Here is a 25,780-nt window from a genome sequence, read left to right on the forward strand (position 1 = left end):
TAGAAAAAAAGTTTGCTGACATTGACAAGAAATTGAGAATGTTTTAAACAAGAACAAGAGGAAGTTAGAAAATGCTCAGATAAAACCTATACATGACAAGTTCTATTTGCTCAGAATGGGTATAACAGTCTAATTGCACCACCTGGGTCGGGTAAGACTTTCACTTATCTTAAATGCTGCACAACAACAAGAACTAGATGAGAAGAACCCATTCTATGAGTTAGTTGTTATTTGTAGTACTTCTGGGTCAATTTGACCAAAACCGTCAATTCGTTCAAAGATATTATAAAGAAGTCTAAGTTAGTATGTATAAAAGGATACTGAGTTGTAGATTGGATAAAGAAGTACCAAAGAAGAGTTTTGAAGTATAATGCTATAAATGAGTATATAAATTCTAAGTTTAAAGACCCAAATGAGGAAATGCAGAGAATATTAGAGAAGAAACACTTCAGAAACAAACAGAAAGAGATAGAATACATTTCGAAGAAATTTGCAATCTTACGATTGGAAGACATACCCTCATAGGGTGTCTTCTTATCTTAGAATGATTTCGCCTCTCATCCTTTGCTTAAGAATAGAGAACAAGATATGTGTCGAATTCTTAAGAAGCTCAGACACTTTAACATTTCAGTTGTCATTTGTGTACAGACAGCAAAGAGTTTAAGTAAGGATGTTAAAAAAATACTTACTGACATTGTACTTTTCCCCGGATTGTCCGAAGACGATTTCATGGAACTTATGAAAGAGTCCATGGCAGGTAAGTTTGACAGATATGAACTATGGGAGAAGTATAAAGTCATACAAGACCCTCATACTTCTTTCAGAATTCATATCTACGCGAACAAAGTTCAAATTGTAAAAAGTCAAGCTTGAAAAATCTAAGTGTTTAGTCTTAGTAAGTCTGTTGTGGTGCTGGGGCTGTCGGTTCTTCTGGCTTTGGAAGGCATTCAGGAAGAGGAACGTCAGTCATCCGTTTGTGTCCTGTCGGAAGGAAGAACTTTTCCAGTTTGTCGGGAAAAACTTTTTCTGTCGGAAGGAAAAACTTTTTCTGTTGGAAGGAAAAACTTTTCCTGAAGTTCGACCAAAAAGTTCTCAATTTTCGAAAATTTGAATGGTTTACGGACGAACAACAGAAAAAATTTTGCCTGTCGGAAGGAAAATTTTTTCCAGTTGTCGGGAAATTTTTTTCCTGTCGGATGGAAGGACTCGGAATGCCAGAAGGAAGGACTCGGAATGTCGGAAGGAAGGACTCGGAATGTCGGATGGAAGGACTCGGAATGCCAGAAGGATTTGACGAGGCAATTTACCTAATTGAGCTACCTGAGCCATCTGAAGTCAAGCGTAAAAATAAAGAGTGCAATTTACTCTACTTGTTTGAAGTTGTCAAAATACTCTGTTATTTTTTCTTTCAGTAGCGGTAAGTCTTCTTTGAAGGTAAGTATTGTACAACCTTTAATATCATAGTGTGTTTGAGGTAACGTATCTTGAACTATTTGTTTCACATCTTCATTCGGTGTCATTGAAATCGGTAAGTTTTCGCGATAGAACCAATTTCTGTCAGATTTGTAAATCTTAGCAAGGTCGTAAAAGCTTTTGTTGTTTCTTCTGACTAAATGCAACATAACCATATCTCTGTCTTCTTCATTTTCCATCTCTTCAGTATATAATCATATACTTATAGTTCTTTTCCTTTCCTTTTGGTACTGAACGTGGTATTCTTTTTAATGCTTTTGTCTTTGCTTCAAGCTTGTTCTCTAGCCTTCACGTTCTTGTCTATGAATTTCATCTAACATCATGAAAATATAACAAGCGTAACGAGGTGAAGCCCACATTGCAACAGCATTTACAAGAAGTCTATGTACATACCAGCCTCTCAAACCATTTAGCAAATTTTTACGATTTTCGTACGGAATCTCGACCCTCGGTTTTCCGAGGGTCGCAAACATATGAGGAAATTCTTCTAAAAGTTCTTTTGTCTGTTGGTTTTCAAACCAATGATATGCTTGCTTTGTAGAAAGAAGAGCGTTCAAAATACTTTGCATTTGGTACATGTCATCTTTGACTGAACGAATGAGACGGAGTTGTTTGTTAAACTGTATGTACTCGTATTCTTCATTTATAGCTTCATGGACTATAACTGTTGTTGTGTTCTCTGTTGTTGACATATCTGTCCTTACATACAAAATAAAAAAATAAATAAAAATAAAACTAACTTTATTTTTTCTATCTTAAGGAAATTCATGATTTTCATGAGTTTTATGCAAGACCGAAAAAAGTCTGTCTAGAGAAATTTCACTGTTTTCATAGAGTTTTTTGACGACTAAGGTTTCTTACCTACTCGCTGTTCTTCACGATTTTCGTACGGAATCTCTACCCTCGGTTTTCCGAGGGTAGCAATCTTATGCCATTTTACTTAGATTTTTGTGCTGAATTCAGCAAAAATATAATTTAGGGTAGAAGGTTAGATCTAACCTGTTTTCTAACCTGTTTTCTACCCCAGTTATTTTATAAGCGTTTTACATGGTAAACGTTATTTTTACATGTATTTTTCAGCAACTTCGTCAAATAATTTTATAGCTTTATCTATCTCATCTACTTCAAACGTTTCTTTACCTTTCGTGGGAGCACCATACATTTTCTCAAACTTTTCAAGTAGTTCTGTTTCAGCAGCTCTCATATCGTTAACGAACACAACCTTGACTCTATTGACTGTACTGTCATATCTTTGAGTTATATTATATGTTCTTCCTATCTTATATCTTTTTGTATTGAAGTCCTTCGGTTTCTGAACGATGTAAAGTAAGCCTTCACTGCAACGTTCCGTATCGAAATGAACCATATGTTATGAAGTTATATCCAACAACTGGTCAATCCATAACAAAACTATTGGTATAAGACTTTTGTCAATGAGATATGCTGCAGTTATAGAATCTTACCGATATCATAAGCTCAGGATTTCTTGTCAAAATTTTCTGAGTAGAAGCAATTTTAACCCAGTCGTTTGTTTTCTTTCCAGATGGAGATATAATGTCTGACAAAGAATATTTGTTGTATTTCTTTGAGTATCTTACGTTTAAATCACCTATTCTAACCAATTTGGTGTCATTGTCTATCCTTTTAACTGTTTCAAACTCAGTGTTTGTCATTTCTGTTCTTACATACAAAATAAAAAAAATATTTTATAAAAAACTAACTTTATTTTTTCTATCTTAAGGAAATTCATGATTTTCATAGAGTTTTAGGCGACCAGGTTTTTTCCCCTACTCGCAATTTTTCACGATTTTCATGAGTTTTAGGCGACTAAGGTTTTTTTCCCTACTCGCAATTTTTCACGATTTTCATGAGTTTTAGGCGACCAGGGTTTTTTCCCTACTCGCAATTTTTTACGATTTTCATGAGTTTTAGGCGAGTAAGATTTTCTATCTTAAGGAAATTCATGATTTTCATAGAGTTTTGGCGACTAAGGTTTTTTACCTACTCGCTGTTCTTCACTGTTTTCATAGAGTTTTGGCGAGTAAGATTTTTTCCCTACTCGCAATTTTTCACTGTTTTCATGAGTTTTAGGCGAGTAAGATTTTCTATCTTAAGGAAATTCAAGAATTTTGTTGCTGAATTCAGCAAAAATAATGTTTAGGTGAAGAGGTGAGATCTCACCCGTTTTCTCACCTGTTTTTTCACCTCAGTTATTTTATAAGCGTTTTACATGGTAAACGTTATTTTTGGAATTTTGTGAAAACTCAACGGTTTGACACAAGCCCTAAAAATTATTTTACTCAGAATTTTGTTGCTGAATTCAGCAAAAATAATGTTTAGGGTAGAAGGTTAGATCTAACCTCATTTCTAACCTCTTTTCTACCCCAGTTATTTTATAAGCGTTTTACATGGTAAACGTTATGAATTCGTGAGACTTTAAACAGTTTCGTAGCTTCTATTTCTTCTGTCAGTATGTCAAAAGTTTTAACTATGCCGAAAGTCTCTTTATACTTCTTCTTGACGTCAGACAGAAGGAAATCTTCTGCAGTTGGATAGTTTTTGTTCAGAAATTCTAACATGTCCATTTTATCTTCTGCTGGCTTTTCTACTTCTTTCTTTAAATCTGCATAGTCGTTTCTCATACGTTCTATCTCTTTGACGGAGTAGTTATATTTCCTAATTGCTGCTTTACATTTAGAACATTGCGGGTTCATTTTTGCGTTATATTCTGAAACCTTACCTGCTAAAACAACTAAAGCGTCAATGGTTTTCTTTAAATCTGAAGCAGTTGGTTTTATTTGTTCATTCCATACCTTACATCTTCTATCTTTATCTCTTATCTGCCATACACATTCAGCAACTAACGAAACAAAGTTGTCGTAGGTCTTAAACTCCCCAGATTTATATATGTCAGAGATGTTCTTATATAACATGTCGCAATCTTTGTCCATAACCTTATGGTTGCAATGAAATCCTAGAAACTCATAGTTTACCTTTCGTATGAACTTCTTTATTTCTACTGAGTCAGTTGGTTTCACTTCTATTTCATCGAATTCAGGAATAGTGAGCTTTTGTTGTTGGATTTCAGGCAATTTAGGCAAATGGTCAATAATGTCCTGCATTTCATAAAGATACTGTTCATTTGTTTCATCTTTCGCACTACAGTCTAAATTACTTGTTAAAAGTTCTTGCTTTATCTTCTGGATTTCTGTTTCGAAAGTATATGAAGAAGGAATGAAGCTTTTCATTTCTACTAACATAGATGTTGGATTCATGACTAAAGAGTTTGGTGCTGTTGTTGCTAACATGTTCTTACAATAAAAATAAAAAATATTTTTTTAAAAAAACTAACTTTATTTTTTATTTCGGGAAAATTCATGAAAATTCAAGAGGGTAGAAAACAGGTTAGAAAAGAGGTTAGATCTAACCTTCTACCCTAAATTATATTTTTGCTGAATTCATGAGTTTTGGTTGAAAGAATACGGTGGAGCCAAAAGTGGCTCGACCTCAAAACAAGCATTTTGTGAAGAATAATACAAAATTCAACGGGTGAGAAAAGAGGTGAGAAAACAGGTGAGATCTCACCTTCTACCCTAAACATTATTTTTGTGCTATGTTTTCTGTATAAAATTCATGAAAATTCAAGAGGTTAGAAAAGAGGTTAGAAAAGAGGTTAGATCTAACCTTCTACCCTAAACTTTATTTTTCAATACTTTTTCAGCACTTTTCCGTAGTTATATATGAAAGACAATTCGAGATAAAAGTCATAGTACAATGGAATAATATGTTGCACACCATTTGTTGTGAACCAAACTTGAAAGTCAGAGAAACTGTTACTAGGTGGTTCGTAGAATTTAGAAGCAAAGTCATAAAAGTCCTTACCAATACATAGAAAACTATTGTTGCTTGAACTGAAAATTGCATGACACATAACATTTTGAGGGTCAAACACGTTTCTATAAACTGTCAAATCTGCTGGTGGAAGTATAAATTTAAATGGACCATCTGGTGGTAATGGTTCGTTCTGGTTTAGTAACCGAAGAAATTGTGCCCAAGAACGTTTGTCTACTTCCCAAAATAAAAACTCTGTATCTCTTGGAGGGTTAATTTCAATCTTTTGAAATGAAACGGTGGAGTTCATCTTGTCATATTCTAGTTTCAGATAGTATGTTCCATTTAGTAAAGAGTCGTATTTTTTTTGAAATTCCCAATAATATTTGTTCATTTGAGTTTGAAATCATTTAGAGTTTTCTCAAGACTTTCGTCTGAACGAACTGTAAAGATTCTCATTTCGTCAAATTTGTCTATTAGACCATCAGAACCTTATACTGCCCATGAAAATATACTACGAACATAAATGCGTTAGTTCTATTTGAAAACAAAACTCTTCTAAATCCTATTGCCTTTGCATCTGAAGGACTTTGAAGCCAACGAATTGGATAGTCAAACCTGTATGTTCGGGATGAAATTTCTTCATCTGATATTGTCCTACCAGCATTTGTAAAGATATAGTCTAACGGTTTTGTATCTGCTACTTTTGCTTTGTTTTTCAACCTGAAGCATTTAATATATGTAAAATATATTGTTTTAAAATGGTATGCCATATAGCTTCTTGAATTTGTTAAGAAGTATTTGAACGTTTTTTTCCATCTGTATCTTAGTGTTTACATAAGCATAGCCCGCCTTAGTAAAATATACTTGTAATTTCCTATAGTTTACGCCAGTATAAAAGTAGAAAGAGTCTTGTTCTTCGCTATAGTAGTAAAACTCAAACGTATGCTTGCCATAGTCTGTAATTTCAATTGTTTCATCTTCTAGTTCGTCGACAAATTCGAATACAATATCTCCAAATTTGCCTTTGTTCTTATTGTTTTCAGAAAGAGTGACCCAACATAAGTTTTCAAGTCTATTGTCGTTTCTTATACGGTTTATATGGTCTACAAAAGGTAAATTGTTAGATTCAGTATAAAATGAGTTGCAATGACAACGTTTAAGATAGCGTTTCCACTCATCTTCATAATAGCATATCCGTCATTTTCGCTCCCATTCGCTTAAAACTCTTTTTGTCTTTTTGTTTCTGACTTCAAATGACTCACAACAGTGAATTTCATATTTCTCATCTAACAAACAAGTTTCCCAACGGTCTTCTCCAACAAACTCAGCGTACATTTCAAATAAAATAAAAATGTCACTTTTTAAAAAATAAATTTTTACTTCATGCAATGTTTAACACATCGAAAGGCATGTCCATAAGACGTTCTTCTCTAACCTCTTCTAGTCTGTTTGGATAATTTGCACGTGCTGTTTCCAAATCCATTTCGTAGCGAAGACCAGCCAGTTTGTCATAGACTTTTATGGGTCTTCCTTTCTTATATTTAAACTTCTTCGAAACTCTCCAACCATATCTTTGTAACTCTGCTTTTATTCTAGCAGACTTTCTATCCATTCTATATGGGGGCATTTTTATAAAAATAAAAAAATGTTTTTTTCTTTACTTAACATAACCGCCTGCTGCCATAAGTCTTTGACGCCAACCCATACCAGCTAATGAAGGTTGACTTGGTTTAGTTTGGAAACTAAACTTTGGTTTTGGTTTATCTTCAGTTTTTGGTTTCTCTTCTTCTATCGGTTTTTCGTCACTTTTCGGTTCCTCTGACTTTTCCCCACCTGCAGGAACAGTTGTGTCGTCAACATCTTCATAAAATATCATATGCCATTTGTTTTTGTTTTCCTTTCAACTTTTTGTGTTTGTTGTAAAGTTTAGAATATTTTGACTCTAAGTCAATGAGATGTTCTATAATGAACTGTTGGTCAGTGAAGTAAACTTTTCCATCTGTTGTCTCGAAAGCTCCTTCAGACTTCAATATTTTATTTGTGAGAGTCTGTTTCTTTTTTGAGATACTAGCCGTTCCATTTCTATGAAAAGTGACTTTATAGTTAGGGTTTGTATTTCCAGACCTGGCACTTTCTATTATTGAATTTTTCTCTTCATCTGTAAGTTCTTTGACAGGTTTTGACAATGTTCTGAACTTTTTGTTTGTGGTGTCAAATCTACCGTTTCAACTTCTTCGGTCATTTCATCTCAGTAAAAAATTTTAGTTTGGTTTGTTTTCAACTGGTTGTTGTTGTTTTTTAAGTCGGTCTAAAACTTCCTGAGGTATAGGAAGAACTTGACAAACACGTGGTGTAACTGCTGGAAGCCGACAAATCCATCTTGAACCCATTTGTCTCAATGCTGTATTGTTCATTTCATCTCAGTAAAAAACTTTACATTCCCCACGTTTGAGGCGGTTGAGGTTGGTTATTGTTTACCCATTGTTGTGCATGGTTATATCCTCTGTTAAAGAATCTTTCACCTTGGTCCATATTAGTGTCCTGCTTGGTTATAGTAGTCATTTGCTTTGTTATAATAGTTTCCTGCTTGTCTTCCTACATTGTCCATCCATCCTTGAACTTTTCCTCTTGTTTCAGGATTTGGAATAAGATTTGTTGCATCTCGTGCTACATCCCAACCTTTCTGTACAGTTTGTATAATAGGTTGTGCTTTCTCTTTAAGTATACCTAATGTACTCAAAATCTTCCTTCCAACTCCAAATACACCTCTGGCTATTGTTCCCACTGCGGGCAAAAAATCTGGATGCAACTCCTGCTAATGCGCCAAATAAACCCATTTCTTATGGGTTAAAAAATGACGAATCCAAACAAGGACCCCTATGTTTCTAAGGCCAACAAAAAAAGCACTCATGATAAAAATCTTTAGTTCAACACCAAATGCTTGGTTTATGGATATCTTGGAAAACATTCCGAGGTATAGAGAAGATGGACCACCATACTGGCTAATATTTGTCGGTCAAAACACAAGATACTGTGAAGCCATACCATTACAGTCCAAAAATATTTTAGATATCTTAGCAGCTTTGACAATATTCGTTGACAAATACCATCCAACAAAACTGACATCTGACTGTGAAAGTTCTTTCAAATCAGATGATGTAAAAAACTATCTGCGTTCAAAAAATGTAAACCAATATTTCATTGTCGACCAAAACCATTCTGCTCTTGGTGTCATTGACGGTTGTATAAAAATGTTAAGAGACTTAAACCAACCACAAGGTGGTGAAGCAAATGAAATGTCATATGACGACAAGTATAGACACTTCTCCATGGCAAAGATGAGACAAGTTTTAAATATTTACAATAGCCGTAAACAAAAAGGTTTGGGAAACCACTCCCCCGAAGAAATGAAAAACAACCCTGACTTAGAGAAAGACTATATATTTAATAATTTAGTCAAAAGAGACAAACAAGAAAGAATGCCGGGCTTCAAACTTAAGAAAGGCGACAAAGTAAAAATAGAAATACCTAAACGCGACCCATATGAAAATACTATTGACTATGACAACAATGGGAACCCGACAGGTACTCACATTCGTGTTCGTAAAAATAGAAGAAAGTATACAAGAGAATATTATGAAGTTTTAGGCAAACATGGCAAAATGTACAGACTGCAAGCAGAAGATAAAACTACTATTGTCAGACCTCGTTTCAAACTTGTCAAAGTTCAAGGTGGTATACTTTCAAAGACAGTTCCTAACAAATATAAGACAACTCCTGACGAATATGCTAAAGAAGTTGAAAATGACGACTAAGCAATTCTATACCATGCGTAAACTGTCATGTAAGGTGGCATGTAGTCTTTACTTTGTCCCGTTGTTTGCGTATATCCCGAAACGCGATGTGTATGGTTTCCATCTCCCTGAGTGTCACCCCAGAAACAATTTATAGCAAACTGAACGTCGTCTTTAACATCATATCCTTTACCTTTTTTCATTGCTGACCAATCCCAAAATTTATGCTTATGCCAACCTGCTTGAGATGTACTTAAATCTATGTAGTGACTGTGCGCAGGTAAATTTTCACCTGAAATCGTTTTACTTCCTCCTGTTTCCTTTGAAGAGTTTGCACAATACAAAAACCTGTCGACTATTTGAGTCCAAGTTCCAAAACCCAGAACTGTTTCTGGTCTGGTAGAGTTCATTGACGTATAAATAGAGCCTATAGGATATAATGTTTGAAGCATTTCTGTCTTTAATGTTTGAAGCTCTGTTTTGTCTGCTTTCTTGTCATATAAATCTTGAGCAGTGAATTTAATATTATGTTCATCCTTCATGACATAAACATCTTTACATCTAATGTTTCTCATCGTCGTTATGTCGTCATCCGATGTTAAACCTTGTGGAAAGTTAGGAGGTTTACAATATAATACATCCCCACCAGTTTCTTCAACCGTTCCTTCAATACTTTCTATAGCAACAGTTGTAAAACTTGTATGTGTATGGTTCTTGTCTGCTTTCTTCTCTAACTCATCGTTAACATAAGTTTTATCTGCTTTAAGGTCTAAACATCCTGAAACCCATCCTGTATCGGCTTTAGTTTTTTAAAATCTTCGATGTCCGTTCATGGTACCAGTCAACCCTTTCTATAATTTCTTTATCTTTTTCGTTAACATATTCCTTATCTGCTTTCTTCTCTAACGCACTAGCCATAAGTCCCTTATCTACCTTATTTTCAAGGCTAACGTTTAAGTCTGTTATTTCAGATATAGAATGTGTATGAGTCTTTTTAGAATATTCGTTTTCAGCTCTTGTCACTTCACTTGACATTTTATTGTCAACATATGTTTTGTCTGCTAGTTCAGGATGAGTATGTTCTTTTGTTTGCATAAGCATTGTTAGCTCTTTCTTCTTCTTTTGCTATTGCATCGTCTACATATTCTTTGTCAGCTTTGTTGTCAACATCTGCTTTCAAAAGAAGTTCATTTATAGGTTTCTCGTTTAAAGTTCCTTTTGTTGGATTTATACAGACAGTATTGTTCTTCTTGTCTTGAAATAGAAACTCATCTGTCATTGGTTTAAGGTCAGTTTTAAGTTTCCTTCTTTCAATGACTCAGATATCTTAGAATAGTTTGAAAAGTTTGTTGTGTTCTTATTTAGAGCTTGCATAATGAGTTGTCGGTTGTGTTGTATTTCTCTTATGGAAGCAATATCTTTCGACATTTTTATTCTAGATAAAATATGCTTCCAATAGAAAAGAAAATTCAAGAGTTGCTACAACTAAACCATTAGATGAACTTTTTACTAATGTCGGTCAAAAGTTTGAGACAGATACCGTAAAGCATGAAGGCTATCGTTTTGACTACCCATTAAGATGGCTAAGAGACCCATCCGTCACAAAGGCTATTGGCTTTCGTAGAATGAAGTTCATTTCAGAAGCCATACATGGTTTCCCATTTACGGTCGGTTTTGAAGTTCGATACTATAACAAAGAAAAACGTATGTATGAGAAATTTGAACAGGGAAAACTTTTACAAGTTAGTTTGTTTGTAAACTTAGAAACAACTCTTCAAGCTTTTCAAGAAAAAATAAACGATATCTATCTCGAATATGCAAACCAGTATAACATTGACGAAGGAGAGTACCATCTCGATATTATATATGACAGGAAAAATGCAACTGTTAAAATCAATAGAATAGAAGACCTTGGAGAAAACGTTTATATTTCTACAAAATATAACAACTTGGCATGGTATAGATTTATGAGGATGTTAAATCAGCCTGCAGCATATCCAGTACACCCAGACTTTTATGAAGTCGAAAACCCTAATGGAACATATGAAAATGTTTTCGACCCAGATGCTATTATTGTTCATGCTTCATTTTCTGGTGCGCAAAACTCTTTCTTATGCTTGGCAAATGATTTTTACGAAAAACCTACAAAGTTATACGAACCACCAAGTGGAAGTATTTCAGACTTTCAAGTATGGTTTACTACAGATGGAAGAAAAAGAATAATTCCATTATACCATGCGTTTTACTTAGAACTTAGTTTCATATACAACTACTATCGAACGGTAAAAATATAATTTTTTAATACGGTTGAGGTGTTGGATTTGGTTGCCAACTAGACTGTGGTGCAGGTTCAGGCTGTTGTATAACAGGAGCTTGTTCTTCTGGTTCAGGGTCTTTAGGTATAATACCAACAAACTGACCTACCCTTTTACCAATATTTTTGACTCCGTTCCAAATTCCTCTTCCTACGGTTTTTATTCCATTCCATATACCTCTTCCAACATTTCGAAAGAAGTTTCCTATCTTACTGAAGAAACCCATTTTACTATATGTAAAAATCTAATGTCCGCCTAGTCTCTTACGTTTCCTGTTGAGTTCCATAGCATTCTTTAACTGGAGCTCATACATTCTGTTTCTCCTCTGGTAGAAAACATATTCTGGGTCAACTCCTGTGTTCGCGTCATCTGCATAAAGTTGTTTATATCCCACTTCAGGGTTTGTATAAAACTCTTTCCATCTCATATTTGCATACCATGGTGGCAAACCTAACGCAGCGTCATTTGACATGGCAGTTTGCATTTGTACATCTGTTGGCACTTGACCATAGTTTGCCATTGCAGTTTGTATTCTAACTTCATTTGGAATATTCTCTGGGTTTGGTTGTCCAGGTTGCTGTGCATTCGCTAAGTTCTGTGCGTCCATTTAATATTAGATAAAAATATCTCTTACGAGTACATATACTGAACATTTGCAGGCATTGGTTCATCTTCATATTCTCTGTACTTTTCTGCCACGTCAAAGAAATAAATGACACAATGGAAAAAACCTAAAACAAGTAGTCCGATTTCAAACCACATTTACTTACTAATAAAATTTCTTTGTTATGACACTTTCTCCAGTTTATAGGACCTCTCTCATATTCTATCTTGTCATATATAAACTCATAGTCATGTATGTCCTCTAACCATCTCATAACGGTTTCCAAACCACTTTTATCGGATGTAAAGTAAAAGCATGGATGGTTATGTATAACGTCTAAAGTTTCTAAAGAGTCTCTCAAAGTCCAGTCTACTTGGTATTGAAAAATCCCATGTGTTATAGAACGGCGGGTCCACTATAAAGAAAACATTTTCCTTGTCTTTATATTTTTCATACAAATCTGTCCAATGACATCTCACAAACTCTATACCCTCAATATATTTTTCTATGTCCTCTTTGAAAACATTTGTATAGTTAAGATATAAAACTTTTGACATAAGTGTTTCAATGTCATGAACTCTTATAGCACCACTATATAATAGTCTAGCAGATATACTATCCCAGTCTATATATTCTGCTTTTTTCAAAACCTCTCTCACAATATTTTTGTTATCTAATGGTATACGTTCCATCTTACCTATCTGAATCTTTTCTTTTAACTCTTTCAATATATTGTTTGTGTCTGGTATATGTTTGAGACGGTCCATATAGTTGTCGAAGTCATTGCATATAATCTTTGAGTCAGGGAATATTGTATGGCACAAATGGGATATATAGAAACTTCCACCGAACAAATCTACAAATGTTAGACCATTCGGTAGTTTCTTAAGTTCTCTCAATATAATATCTTTACATTTACTCTTATTTCCAAAGAACGGTAACGGAGGTTTTGTAAAATTCATTTATATATAATAATAAAAATGTTTTTTCCTGAAAAGTGACAGAAAAGTGACAAAACATGTACGAAGAAATCATGAAAATTCAAGAGGTGAGAAAACAGGTGAGAAAACAGGTGAGATCTAACCTTCTACCCTAAACTTTATTTTTGTCTGATTTTACGAAGAAGTCTTGACAAAACATTTACGAAGAAATCATGAAAATTCAAGAGGGTAGAAAAGAGGTTAGAAAAGAGGTTAGATCTAACCTTCTACCCTAAATTATATTTTTGTCTGATTTTACGAAGAAGTTTTGACAAAACATTTACGAAGAAGTCTTGACAAATTCATGAGGTGAGAAAAGAGGTGAGAAAACAGGTGAGATCTCACCTCTTCACCTAAATTATATTTTTGGTCATTTACACTCATTACGAAGAAGAAGTCTTGACAAAACATGTACGAAGAAATCATGACAAATTCAAGAGGGTAGAAAAGAGGTTAGAAAAGAGGTTAGATCTAACCTTCTACCCTAAACATTATTTTTGGTCCTTTACACTCATTACGAAGAAGAAGTCTTGACAAAACATTTACGTTCATGTTTGACAAAACATTTACGAAGAAATCATGACAAAACATTTACGAAGAAGTCTTGACAAAACATTTACGATGAAATCTTGACAAAACATTTACGAAGAAGTCTTGACAAAACATTTACGATGAAATCTTGACAAAACATTTACGAAGAAGTCTTGACAAAACATTTACGATGAAATCTTGACAAAACATTTACGAAGAAGTCTTGACAAAACATTTACGATGAAATCTTGACAAAACATTTACGAAGAAGTCTTGACAAAACATTTACGAAGAAATCATGACAAAACATTTACGAAGAAGTCTTGACAAAACATTTACGAAGAAGTCTTGACAAAACATTTACGAAGAAGTCTTGACAAAACATTTACGTTCATGTTTGACAAAACATTTACGATGAAATCATGACAAAACATTTACGAAGAAGTCTTGACAAAACATTTACGAAGAAGTCTTGACAAAACATTTACGAAGAAGTCTTGACAAAACATTTACGAAGAAGTCTTGACAAAACATTTACGATGAAATCTTGACAAAACATTTACGAAGAAGTCTTGACAAAACATTTACGATGAAATCTTGACAAAACATTTACGAAGAAGTCTTGACAAAACATTTACGAAGAAGTCTTGACAAAACATTTACGAAGAAGTCTTGACAAAACATTTACGAAGAAGTCTTGACAAAACATTTACGATGAAATCTTGACAAAACATTTACGAAGAAGTCTTGACAAAACATTTACGATGAAATCTTGACAAAACATTTACGAAGAAGTCTTGACAAAACATTTACGATGAAATCTTGACAAAACATTTACGAAGAAGTCTTGACAATGTTATATACGAAAACGATAAAAACGGTTTGACAGAAAAGTGACAACTTTACGTGTCAAAAATATAAAAAGTGATATTTTATTCATCATTATCTTCTTCATAATTTATTTCATATTCTTCGTCTTACCAACAAAAGATGGGAATGTGAACAATTGCGGGCAATTTTTAGCCATTTTGGCTTGGAACTAGAGCCTGCGAGGTACATGGATAGTATCAGTACCTCACAGGCTCTAGTTCTCTATATGGCGCCGAGAAATTTTGGTGAAATGTGGTCGCATTTCACCAAAATTTTTTCGGCGCCATAGGATGAATTGGAGGGTGAGAGATATTATTTCATACAATACTACTCTCACCCTCCAATTCCCAGCCAAAATGGCTAAAAATTGCCCGCAATGTGAACAATTGCGGGCAATTTTTAGCCATTTTGGCTTGGAACTAGAGCCTGCGAGGTACATGGATAGTATCAGTACCTCACAGGCTCTAGTTCTCTATATGGCGCCGAGAAATTTTGGTGAAATGTGGTCGCATTTCACCAAAATTTTTTCGGCGCCATAGGATGAATTGGAGGGTGAGAGATATTATTTCATACAATACTACTCTCACCCTCCAATTCCCAGCCAAAATGGCTAAAAATTGCCCGCAATGTGAACAATTGCGGGCAATTTTTAGCCATTTTGGCTTGGAACTAGAGCCTGCGAGGTACATGGATAGTATCAGTACCTCACAGGCTCTAGTTCTCTATATGGCGCCGAGAAATTTTGGTGAAATGTGGTCGCATTTCACCAAAATTTTTTCGGCGCCATAGGATGAATTGGAGGGTGAGAGATATTATTTCATACAATACTACTCTCACCCTCAATTTTAATTACTTAAACTCATTCTATTTTTTTGACATGTAAATGTCACTTTTACTGAGATCTGACACAATGTCAGATCTCTTTTTTTCGTATATAAGAACAAAACATTTACGATGAAATCTTGACAAAACATTTACGAAGAAGTCTTGACAAAACATTTACGAAGAAGTCTTGACAAAACATTTACGAAGAAGTCTTGACAAAACATTTACGAAGAAGTCTTGACAAAACATTTACGAAGAAGTCTTGACAAAACATTTACGAAGAAGTCTTGACAAAACATGAAAACATATATAATTTGTGAAAAGTGACACATTATATATAATGTTTTCGACCCAGAAGACTAACAATTTTCCGAATAAAAAACTTCATTTATACTAAACATCAACAGGGCTAGAAGGCACGAAGTGCCTGGAAGCCCCACTACCTTTTTTTTTTTTTTGAATATAAGCAAAGATTTGAATCAAAATCTTAGACCTAAGCCGCTCGATTCGCTCGCGGCTTCCGCGAATTACAGATCAGCAAAGATTTGAATCAAAATCTTCGAACTAAGCCGATCGCTTCGCTCGCGGCTTTCTTTATTATTTTAAATTTGCATATTTCCATCAAAAGTTCATAAGGTAAAAAATTTCGTTTATTTTTACTAAGAAAAAAAAAGGTTTTTGATAATAAATTTATTTTATTTCGAAAAAGTAGCAATTAGGGTTGTTAAAAATATCAAAAATTAGCGTTTTGAAGACACCATGGTGTCTTATAATTTTCCCTTCCTTATTGGCGTGTAGAAATAAATGCGCCAATAGATTGAAGAAGAAGAATTGTTTTTCTCTTAATGAACTTTAATCCTTTTGATATAAGAATATTAAAAACATTAATATAATTTCGATTTCGGAAATTAAATTTCCAGATTTTTTGTCGATTTCGGAAATAACAGGATCCCGCATCCAACACGCAACAACAAAACACAAAACACACTTTTTGGTTCTTTCATCGTTTTAATCGTAATTTATGTAATACATGATTTGGATAAATTTTACAAAAATAGAACCTATATTATATTCTTTTCAAAGATTCTTGCAAATCATCAAAAATAATTGTATTTTAAAAAACGATCAAATTATCCTTTCATTATTTTAAACTTAAATTAGTTTTTATGATTGACTAAAGCAATCATATTTATTCATCATTAAATAAACAAAAAAATAATATTTGAGAGTTATTTCAAAAAAAAAAACGCATTGAATTTATTAATTTGTCTCAATTTCAGTATTATAAATTTTTATAATTTCAATATTTTGAAATACACTTTTTAATATTTCAATATTTATGATATTTCAATGTATTAAGTGGTCTCAAATTGAGCTTCTCAAATATAAGTTGGCCTATTCAAATAATAAAATTAAATAATATTTAAAATAATAAATAAAAGTAAGGGTTTCGTTTTGCTAAAATTGTCAATTTTATAGCATATTTGTTTTTGGATGTTTTGCGAAATCAAAAAAAAAACAAAAACTATGATATACAATGTGTGTGTAAAGAAAATACTTTATTTACTAGTTAAAAAATCATTTGGTATTGATCAAGTTATTTTTTCTGGATAAGATATTATATGGATAATTGGATAGAAAATACAATTATATAATCTTGTACCTGGTTTAATTAAGCTAATTGTCATCAGAAACTTGTAATTTTTATGAATTTCAGATTTTCTTTTCATTACTGCTTTTCTTAATAGGTCAAGTTCTTATTTACGTTATAAAGTATGATATTTACAAATATCAAGTTATCGTGTTTTTTGAGAAATTATGAGAAACAAACAAAAATGAAAAAGATAGGAATAACAATGAATAGTGATGTGGGTATAGAAAATGTAAGAGATATGAATGCAAAGCAATCAGTATTTAGGACATTGACCATAGATTTCGAAAAAAAAAATGCTGCATATTGAGCGAAAACTATGATTATATTATAAGGCTGTCATTTAAAGCATAATGAAACTATTCCCTTTTCATTTTAATCGAATAAGATAGTAAAGATTTTTGAATTAGCTAGAAACTGATGAGATGTTTTCACAAATCAGATTTTTAATCTCTATAATGCATAATTCACTCAATATCTCAATTTTGATATTGCGAGATATTTTTGCTATCGGTTTCGCAATTTTGACACAATAGCAAGAGGGTTCTATTGTTGTAAACAGAAATTCATCAAAAGTGACACCTCAGAAAAGCTAAAATATTGAATTTTTGGAACTTTTGATAGAGCACGTTTTTAAATATTAATTTAAGTAAATGTATATTTTGTAAAGATTCTTTTTAATAAAAAAATAAAATTTTGAAGAAGAACACAAAATCTTCTGAAAAATAATATCACATAAACTCATATTATTTTCTAATATATAACTATTTTATATAAAAATCAAATTCAATGATCTTAAAAGCGAAGGATAAACCTCAAAATTTACGAATATAATGAGTGGGAATATAATGCTTATCTATCATAAAACCATATGAAATATTCCCACTCATTATATTCGTAAATTTTGAGGTTTATCCTTCGCTTTTAAGATCATTGAATTTGATTTTTATATAAAATAGTTATATATTAGAAAATAATATGAGTTTATGTGATATTATTTTTCAGAAGATTTCATTCTATATGCCTATGAAAAGTACTCTCAAAACTAACTTTTTCCTAATTATAATTAAATCTAGAATATTGTATTATGCTTAGTATTATTTCATTTTTCTCATTCAATTTAGAATTTACAAATGTCAAAAAATTGAGAGCTGTCACTTTTGATGAATTTCTGTTTATTACACTATAAGCATTATTATCAACGTAGAATCTGAATATCATATCAGAAAATGTCGCAAATCTGACATTTACCCGACCAAATAGCAAAAATAATTGAATACTTTTCGCAAAAACTTTAAAAATCGATAAAAATATGAAATATAGATATTAAAGAGACTTTTTAGATAATATTCATAAAGATTTTCCAAAAATATGATACCGCAAAATTAAAAAAGTGACGTCTTGAGTGGAGTCAAAGGTCGAAATTGCTAGCTAAATGTTTTTTTAGCGAAATTGCGTATTGTACGTTTTTTTCGCAAAACGAAACCCTTAATAAAAGTGATTGAGGTCATAGCAAAACGGCTGTTTCAGTCATTAATTCTTAAAAATAAAAAGGGTAAAAACTAAATACAATGGGTAAAATTCAATAGTGTCTGTGCTATCGTTCAATTTGAAGGTGTCTTTTGAAACCGCAAGACACATTGAATTTTTGAATAGTGTATTATGGTTTGACAGACACCAATGAAAAAATAAAATGATATTTATTTTAAATATATAAGATCCTTATATAAAATATAAATATTTTATCGTTTTATTTTCTTGTTTTAGAAATGTTTTTTATTGAAAAATCAATAAAACTAACTCCAAAATAAAATTTTTGATTTAAAGACACTATGATGACACCAGGCAAATCTTCCAAGACACCTATTAGAGATGTGAAAACTTAAATTTTATAATCCCTGGGATGCACTTTCTTCGATTTTTTTTTAATTTTTGGGATAAATTTTGACATCTGAGTGTGGGACAAACTATCCAGTGTCACTTTTTTATTAACCTTATTTTAAAAAATTAATAAAATAATAATAAAAAATTATTTGAATCTTTTACATTAATTGTTTCTTTTTTAAAAGTACCTTTAAAGTACAATAAACAAGATTTGAATCTATTGATCCTTGTTGCAAACTTGAATATATTGCTTCAAGCATTTTTGAGAGTAGCCCATGCTAGCTTTTATCTCTTCTTGGATACCAAACTGGAGGAGCTCCATAGTGTTGAATATCACGGGCTCCATACAACAAATTGAATAAGGTATTTCAAAATTTGAAGGAAATGGTCCATCATTGAATGTAGTGGCCGGGAATTGAATGACATACAGATAGTTTGAGGAAATTTGTTATAAATTATAATATAATTGAAGAATTAATTATCAAAACAAGTCTAAGAGCCATTTGTCAGATTTTCCCGAAATGCAAGGTTAAGATTTTAGCAGCGACTAACTTTGAGTGTACATATATAATTGTTATACTGAGTACTTTCTATCTGTGTTACTTATTTGAGTCTAAGAGCCATTTGTCAGATTTTCCCGAAATGCAAGGTTAAGACTTTAGCAGCGACTAACTTTGAGTGTACATATATAATTGTTATACTGAGTACTTTCTATCTGTGTTACTTATTTGAGTCTAAGAGCCATTTGTCAGATTTTCCCGAAATGCAAGGTTAAGATTTTAGCAGCGACTAACTTTGAGTGTACATATATAATTGTTATACTGAGTACTTTCTATCTGTGTTACTTATTTGAGTCTAAGAGCCATTTGTCAGATTTTCCCGAAATGCAAGGTTAAGACTTTAGCAGCGACTAACTTTGAGTGTACATATATAATTGTTATACTGAGTACTTTCTATCTGTGTTACTTATTTGAGTCTAAGAGCCATTTGTCAGATTTTCCCGAAATGCAAGGTTAAGACTTTAGCAGCGACTAACTTTGAGTGTACATATATAATTGTTATACTGAGTACTTTCTATCTGTGTTACTTATTTGAGTCTAAGAGCCATTTGTCAGATTTTCCCGAAATGCAAGGTTAAGATTTTAGCAGCGACTAACTTTGAGTGTACATATATAATTGTTATACTGAGTACTTTCTATCTGTGTTACTTATTTGAGTCTAAGAGCCATTTGTCAGATTTTCCCGAAATGCAAGGTTAAGACTTTAGCAGCGACTAACTTTGAGTGTACATATATAATTGTTATACTGAGTACTTTCTATCTGTGTTACTTATTTGAGTCTAAGAGTCATTTCTACCATAGAACTAGATATTGTCGAGTGCGGGACAAATTTGCCAGGTGTCACTTTTCAATAACCTTAAATTACGCTTTTCTAATTTTTAAAAAATAACCTTAAATTATATTTGAAGAAATTATGTCTATGATATATGTTTTATGCTAGAATCTTGGAGTTTTCATGCACTACACAAGAGCTCCAAGGTTCCAAGAGTGAATGCTCAATAGCAATTATAGAGATGTACCTTTTCAAAATGACTTTTACTGATTAAATTTAATCAATAGAAGACATTTTGAAAAGGTACCTCTACAATTAGATATACAAGAGATTCAAAGCTTCATTTCAGATAGATTTGAAACTTTGAAACTCTTGGTAGATTTTGAGTGAATGCTGACAATCATCTTTGAGAAGGTTTTCTTTAAGAAAACCTTCTCAAAGAGGTTTCTCAGGAGCCCTGAGGCTCCCTTTCGTAATGATTGGGAGCCTTGGGGCTCCTGAGACGAAGAATGGCTTCGCCGAATCTTTGATCAGCAGAGGCCAAATGAAAAGGCCTCTGCTGATGGATTCTCAGGAGCCCTGAGGCTCCCTTTCGTAATGATTGGGAGCCTTGGGGCTCCTGAGACGAAGAATGGCTTCGCCGAATCTTTGATCAGCAGAGGCCAAATGAAAAGGCCTCTGCTGATGGATTCTCAGGAGCCCTGAGGCTCCCTTTCGTAATGATTGGGAGCCTTGGGGCTCCTGAGACGAAGAATGGCTTCGCCGAATCTTTGATCAGCAGAGGCCAAATGAAAAGGCCTCTGCTGATGGATTCTCAGGAGCCCTGAGGCTCCCTTTCGTAATGATTGGGAGCCTTGGGGCTCCTGCAGCAGAGTATCGCTCTGCTCCATTAAATTTTTTAAAAAAAGTGCCGTGTGGCAAATTTGTCCTGTTCCCCATCTTTATTATTTTTTTTATTCCTTTGAAAAGTGACACTGGATAGTTTGTCCCTTTCTCGATATTGTCTCTCATTAAATATATATAACTGTAAACTGCTTAATTCATTTATCTATTTAGATAAAATTATATTTATATAAGATTTCATGTTATTATTTCATCTTTATTATTTTTTTTATTCCTTTGAAAAGTGACACTGGATAGTTTGTCCCTTTCTCTTTGACATCTTTTTTTTGCTGGCGACCCCCCCGTTTAGGGCATCAAAAAACATGTTGTTTCGTTTCAAGATCGGGATATGTTGTGAACCCGACTTCTTTCATTAATGAAGTGATTTCTTAAGTTGAATAAAAACAAATTTGATTGAAATTCATACAAAATTTCTTTTTATCATTATTATTTAAGATGCTTTTTATGTTGAATTGTTAATTTTTTTATTTCCACCTGGGATATTTTGAATTGGGCTAGCCCAATCCCACCTCTCAATTTTCTCTCAATTGGGCAATGGGGATCCCATATAAAATGTATTGTAACAAAATTTTACATGCATAATATAGTACAATTAAACAACATTCTAAAAATATTAAATTCACATCATTTACTTGAAGATTTTATATTTTCAACAAAAATTAATACAATAATTACATTAAATTGAGGAGATTTATAATATTTATTATAAATTAAAATATTATTACTCATTAATTTGTTGAAATATTGCATTTTAGTGGTAAAAATTAAAATTTAAGTTTACATGGAGAAAAAAATTTTTTAAATTCCAAAAAAAAATTCAATTGGGATAACGATAGGGACAAAAATTTAGAATCCCCATATGCTTGGGATAAAATCACATGACTACACCTATCGTCGGGAATCTAACAACCCTAAGTAGCAATAATCGTAAAAGGGTATTGATAGGCTTGCTAAAGTAACTAATTTTAGCTGTCAAATACTTTTGTATTTTGAAGTAAATTAGTATAAATTTGATATTATTTTAACTCCCTTTGAAAACCTCAATTTTCCATACAGAGGGAACGGGAATAGCATCCAATATTCCCTGAGAATGGTTGCGCATTCTCAGTTCCCTCTATATTTCGAACGAAGCTCTCATCGGTCTTTTTTTTTAATACTAAACGTTTTTTTTCCCTGTCACTTTTAGCTAAAATTTGGGTTTGCCGAAAAAAATAAAACTGTACACTGATTTTCATTTTCATTTCCAGTCACTTTACTTATTATTTTTTCTTTTTTTCATTTTAATTATAAATTATTTCATAATACCTTTATTTACGTTACCATTTTCTTTATTCTTTTGAATTCCATACTAGACACTTATAGAATATTTTGATTGTTAACGTACTTCATTAGAATGAATCCTTACAAAGAGTATGTCGATCGAATTTACCTAATTGGTATTTCCAATCAGATTGAAGAAGGTAAAATGACATGGGAAGAAGCTTGCACCCATGTTCCCATCGCCCCAACCCTTCAATCAAATGATTTCAAATATTTAGATGTTTCAAAATCTTTTTTACAAAATCATGTTTCGTACCGAAATGGCTAACAAAAAAGTGACAGAAAACCTTAAATTGCGCGGCAATTTTAATTAAAAAAATAAACATTAATTTTTGTGATTGATATTATGCATTTTATTTATATTATATAAGATTTAAATTTAGGGGAAAAATTGGAAAAAAAATAAGATTGGAAGTCTTTAGGTAAGAAGGAAAGGGCAAGAGATATATAGTGTACCTATATACCTCTTGCCCTTTCATTCTAAGTAGAAATGGGAGAAACTTTGTCCGCATCATAAGTTATGCGGACAAAGTTTCTCCGATTTCTAATGGGAATTGCAGGCTATGAGGCACTGATATATAATCAGTACCTCATAGCCTACAATTCCCCTTATTAGACTTCCAAACTTTGAGTTAATCTCTTGACATTAACTCAAAGTTTGGAAAACTTCTCGTAAGAATCAATCGTCAAAAACCTCGATTGCAGTTATATTCATTGTGTTAAATTTGATTTATTTTGAAATTTTTATAAATTAAATTTTATATAACATAAAGCGTTATGAATTAGTATTTCCATATGAATTTTATCTCGAAAATAGTAATTCTGTACAGTTATATTTCGGTTAATTTTGGAAATTTCTAGGAATACTTTAAGATAGTATGATTATATATAACTCTGCCTTCATGATTTATTTTAGCTTTCGCGCAAATATCAGTTAACTTGTTGCATGCTAAGATCAGTCATAATGTAAACCTCTCAATTTTATTGTCGTGGGAAGTATCTCAATTCCTTCAAAAAAATTGAAAAACTATTTAATTTTAAAAATATAATACTTTTAATTAGTTAATTAATTGGAGATATTTTTAAAAAATCACTTTTGATAATACTTTTGAGAACTTTAATTAAAAAAATATATTCAAAAATATCCAGGATATCAAGAGGGAATTGTTCCTTATGAGGTATATAGTTATGATGTATACCTCATAAGGAACAATTCCCTCCTTAAAATGAGAAAACTTGTTCGAAATTGTTTATCATTTCGAACAAGTTTTCTCGTTTTTAATAGGAAACTAAAGGCTATGAGGCACTGATTATATATTAGTGCCTCATAGCCTTTAGTTCCTAATAGATAGCTGGGGAACTTTCTCCAAATGATAAGTTATTCAGAGAAAGTTTCCCAGCTATCAAGAGGGAATTGTTCCTTATGAGGTATATAGTTATGATGTATACCTCATAAGGAACAATTCCCTCCTTAAAATCGTAGACATTTTTATACTTATTAATCAACCATTCAAAATCATATTCCTCTGAAAAGTTATTTTATTAAAAATTTAGAATTTTAATAAATATAGAGTTTGAATTTCATACAATACCTATATATTTTCAATAATGGAATTTGAAAACCATTCTCAAAAGTTCTCAGAAAACACTTTTTTCATTAATTTTAAGAAATCTGAGTATTAAATTAAGTGATAAATTCGTTTGACACTACTTTAATTTTTAAATTCAAAAAATTATATGTGCTTCTTAAAATGACTCAAAAAAATTTTATTATAAAATAATATATAATATTAAAAATCCCACAACATTTTTTTACTTTACATAATCGTACTTCCTCGACGATTAATTTCCACTCAATTTCTATCGTTGACCGAACTTAGCATGCAACAAACTTAACTCCATTATTTGATTTTGTGATGGCTTCACAAAGCCAATCAACATCAATCTCTTCTGGAGAATGTCTTCTCATCTAGAATATTTTCAATACTTTACATACAAACATTTTTATTTCTAAAAAACTTTTTAATTTTTTCTAGGATATATGAATGAAAGTTAGTATACATATCAAGGGTACTGAGGCACTGTGCGCCTCCTTACCCATTATATGTGAATTTGACACTTTACAAAACCGTTAACGTATATTTTACAACACAAACGACAACACTAACTTAACCTTAAATATTTACAAAGCCGCCAACCACTTCACTTCACTAACGTTTTCACAAACGACTTCACTAATGTAAAAAATAAACGTTCTCACTTACAAAAGTATTGCAACTCCTCCCATTGCTGTGCTTCACATAACAGTTCATATTCTTCTGACTCACTTTCTTCTTCATATAGGTCAAAATCACTGTCAAAATAAATGTATGTAAGTTTTGACAAAGCTAATGAAACACGTTTACCGTTTGTATCGTATGCTTGTATAAACTTTCCATTATGCTTGTAGTCATAAACGCTCAAACTAACTTTACCCTTTCTCCCTCGTATCTGATAGAATGTATTTTCACGAGGAACGAAGAACAAATTCTTGAACTCATGACCGTTGTAGTTTGTTATCTCAATAGTTTTCGTCATTACATCCAAAATAAAAATTTTCAGTAAAATAAAAATAAACTTAAAAATTAATGATATTACTACCTTCACGCGTATGAAAACATAGCGCAAAAATATATTTAGGTGAAGTGGTGAGATCTCACCTCTTTTTTCACCTGTTTTTTCACCCTGTTGAATTCATTGCTTTATAACTCTCTTCCTTTCTCCAACTCTTCTAGCTTCTTCTTAAGTTCAGCAATGTTGTCTTCATGAAGTTTGATCTTTCTCAAAATTCCTTCTCTATCTAATGGTTGCTTTATCTTTCTAAACTGAACTCTACCATCCTTCATAGTATGAATGTAAAAACCTTCTGGAATAGTTCCTGATTTAATGTATTCTACCAAGAACTTTTGTTTCATTGCTTCAGTGACTTTAGTCGTCATTTTACTCTAAGGTGAAGCTAGCACAGCGATAATGGATTTCATGACTTTTTAGTATTTCACGCAATCTTAACAGATAGCCTTACAAGTACTTCCAGTGTCCCTAGCTGTCTCTCCTTTTTATATAACTCCATGACATTTATAATCTCGCGAAACTTAACAGGTAGCATAACAGATTAAAATCAGATGAGGTTTTGAACCAAAATTTCTAAGCAACGTTGTCAAGGATTTTGAGGAACTAGGGACAGAGTGTGGCAAAGTCCAAGATTTAATTTATCTTCATCTGTTTCATCAGCTATCTCATCTAATATGCCAATATTTTATTCATAACTCGTGGCAAACTCACTAACTTTCATTATGTTCATCTGCATGCTTCATCTGATAGAAAGTATGACTTTCATTAACTCTGTGAGATAATGAAAACTACTAGGGACAGAGACCATGGTAAAGTTTATGACTTTCATTATTTCCAGAACTTAATGAAAACTA

At 32.4% G+C, this 25,780-nt stretch overlaps 5 protein-coding genes and 2 pseudogenes across 7 annotated transcripts, besides 13 other annotated features; 2 read left to right on the plus strand and 5 right to left on the minus strand.

Moving 5' to 3' along the window:
• The first annotated feature begins 43 nt into the window (after positions 1-43).
• Positions 44-10,094: a mobile genetic element.
• Positions 1,397-2,165, minus strand: TVAGG3_0623870 (annotated as a pseudogene). Its single transcript has one exon. A coding segment is annotated over exon 1 (769 nt).
• Positions 2,615-3,146, minus strand: TVAGG3_0623880 (annotated as a pseudogene). Its single transcript has one exon. A coding segment is annotated over exon 1 (532 nt).
• On the minus strand, positions 3,867-4,781 carry TVAGG3_0623890 (organellar and viral DNA polymerase type B; the record flags this gene model as incomplete). Its single annotated transcript, XM_051240460.1, has 1 exon — positions 3,867-4,781. One exon carries the CDS (start codon positions 4,779-4,781, stop codon positions 3,867-3,869), a length of 915 nt encoding a protein of 304 aa, XP_051087047.1.
• TVAGG3_0623900 (uncharacterized protein) lies at positions 7,569-7,721 on the minus strand (the record flags this gene model as incomplete). The annotated part of the gene is made up of 1 exon (XM_051240461.1): positions 7,569-7,721. One exon carries the CDS (start codon positions 7,719-7,721, stop codon positions 7,569-7,571), a length of 153 nt encoding a protein of 50 aa, XP_051087048.1.
• TVAGG3_0623910 (uncharacterized protein) lies at positions 8,604-9,122 on the plus strand (the record flags this gene model as incomplete). The annotated part of the gene is made up of 1 exon (XM_051240462.1): positions 8,604-9,122. The coding sequence occupies one exon, from the start codon at positions 8,604-8,606 to the stop codon at positions 9,120-9,122; it is 519 nt and encodes a 172-aa protein (XP_051087049.1).
• Positions 10,095-11,068: 974 nt separating the features above from the next.
• On the plus strand, positions 11,069-11,395 carry TVAGG3_0623920 (uncharacterized protein; the record flags this gene model as incomplete). Its single annotated transcript, XM_051240463.1, has 1 exon — positions 11,069-11,395. One exon carries the CDS (start codon positions 11,069-11,071, stop codon positions 11,393-11,395), a length of 327 nt encoding a protein of 108 aa, XP_051087050.1.
• A 265-nt stretch (positions 11,396-11,660) lies between these two features.
• Positions 11,661-12,023, minus strand: TVAGG3_0623930 (uncharacterized protein; the record flags this gene model as incomplete). Its single annotated transcript, XM_051240464.1, has 1 exon — positions 11,661-12,023. One exon carries the CDS (start codon positions 12,021-12,023, stop codon positions 11,661-11,663), a length of 363 nt encoding a protein of 120 aa, XP_051087051.1.
• Positions 12,024-14,384: 2,361 nt separating this feature from the next.
• Positions 14,385-14,447: a mobile genetic element.
• Positions 14,448-14,567: 120 nt separating this feature from the next.
• Positions 14,568-14,676: a mobile genetic element.
• Positions 14,677-14,817: 141 nt separating this feature from the next.
• Positions 14,818-14,926: a mobile genetic element.
• A 141-nt stretch (positions 14,927-15,067) lies between these two features.
• Positions 15,068-15,176: a mobile genetic element.
• A 508-nt stretch (positions 15,177-15,684) lies between these two features.
• Positions 15,685-15,942: a mobile genetic element.
• A 1,485-nt stretch (positions 15,943-17,427) lies between these two features.
• Positions 17,428-17,465: a mobile genetic element.
• A 556-nt stretch (positions 17,466-18,021) lies between these two features.
• Positions 18,022-18,058: a mobile genetic element.
• Positions 18,059-18,830: 772 nt separating this feature from the next.
• Positions 18,831-20,136: a mobile genetic element.
• Positions 20,137-21,029: a mobile genetic element.
• Positions 21,030-21,247: a mobile genetic element.
• Positions 21,248-21,909: 662 nt separating this feature from the next.
• Positions 21,910-22,200: a mobile genetic element.
• Positions 22,201-22,742: 542 nt separating this feature from the next.
• Positions 22,743-22,949: a mobile genetic element.
• Between the last annotated feature and the right edge of the window lie 2,831 nt (positions 22,950-25,780).

The sequence above is a fragment of the Trichomonas vaginalis genome, chromosome III, assembly GCF_026262505.1.
Source record: "Trichomonas vaginalis G3 chromosome III, whole genome shotgun sequence".
Taxonomy (NCBI): Eukaryota; Parabasalia; order Trichomonadida; family Trichomonadidae; genus Trichomonas; species Trichomonas vaginalis.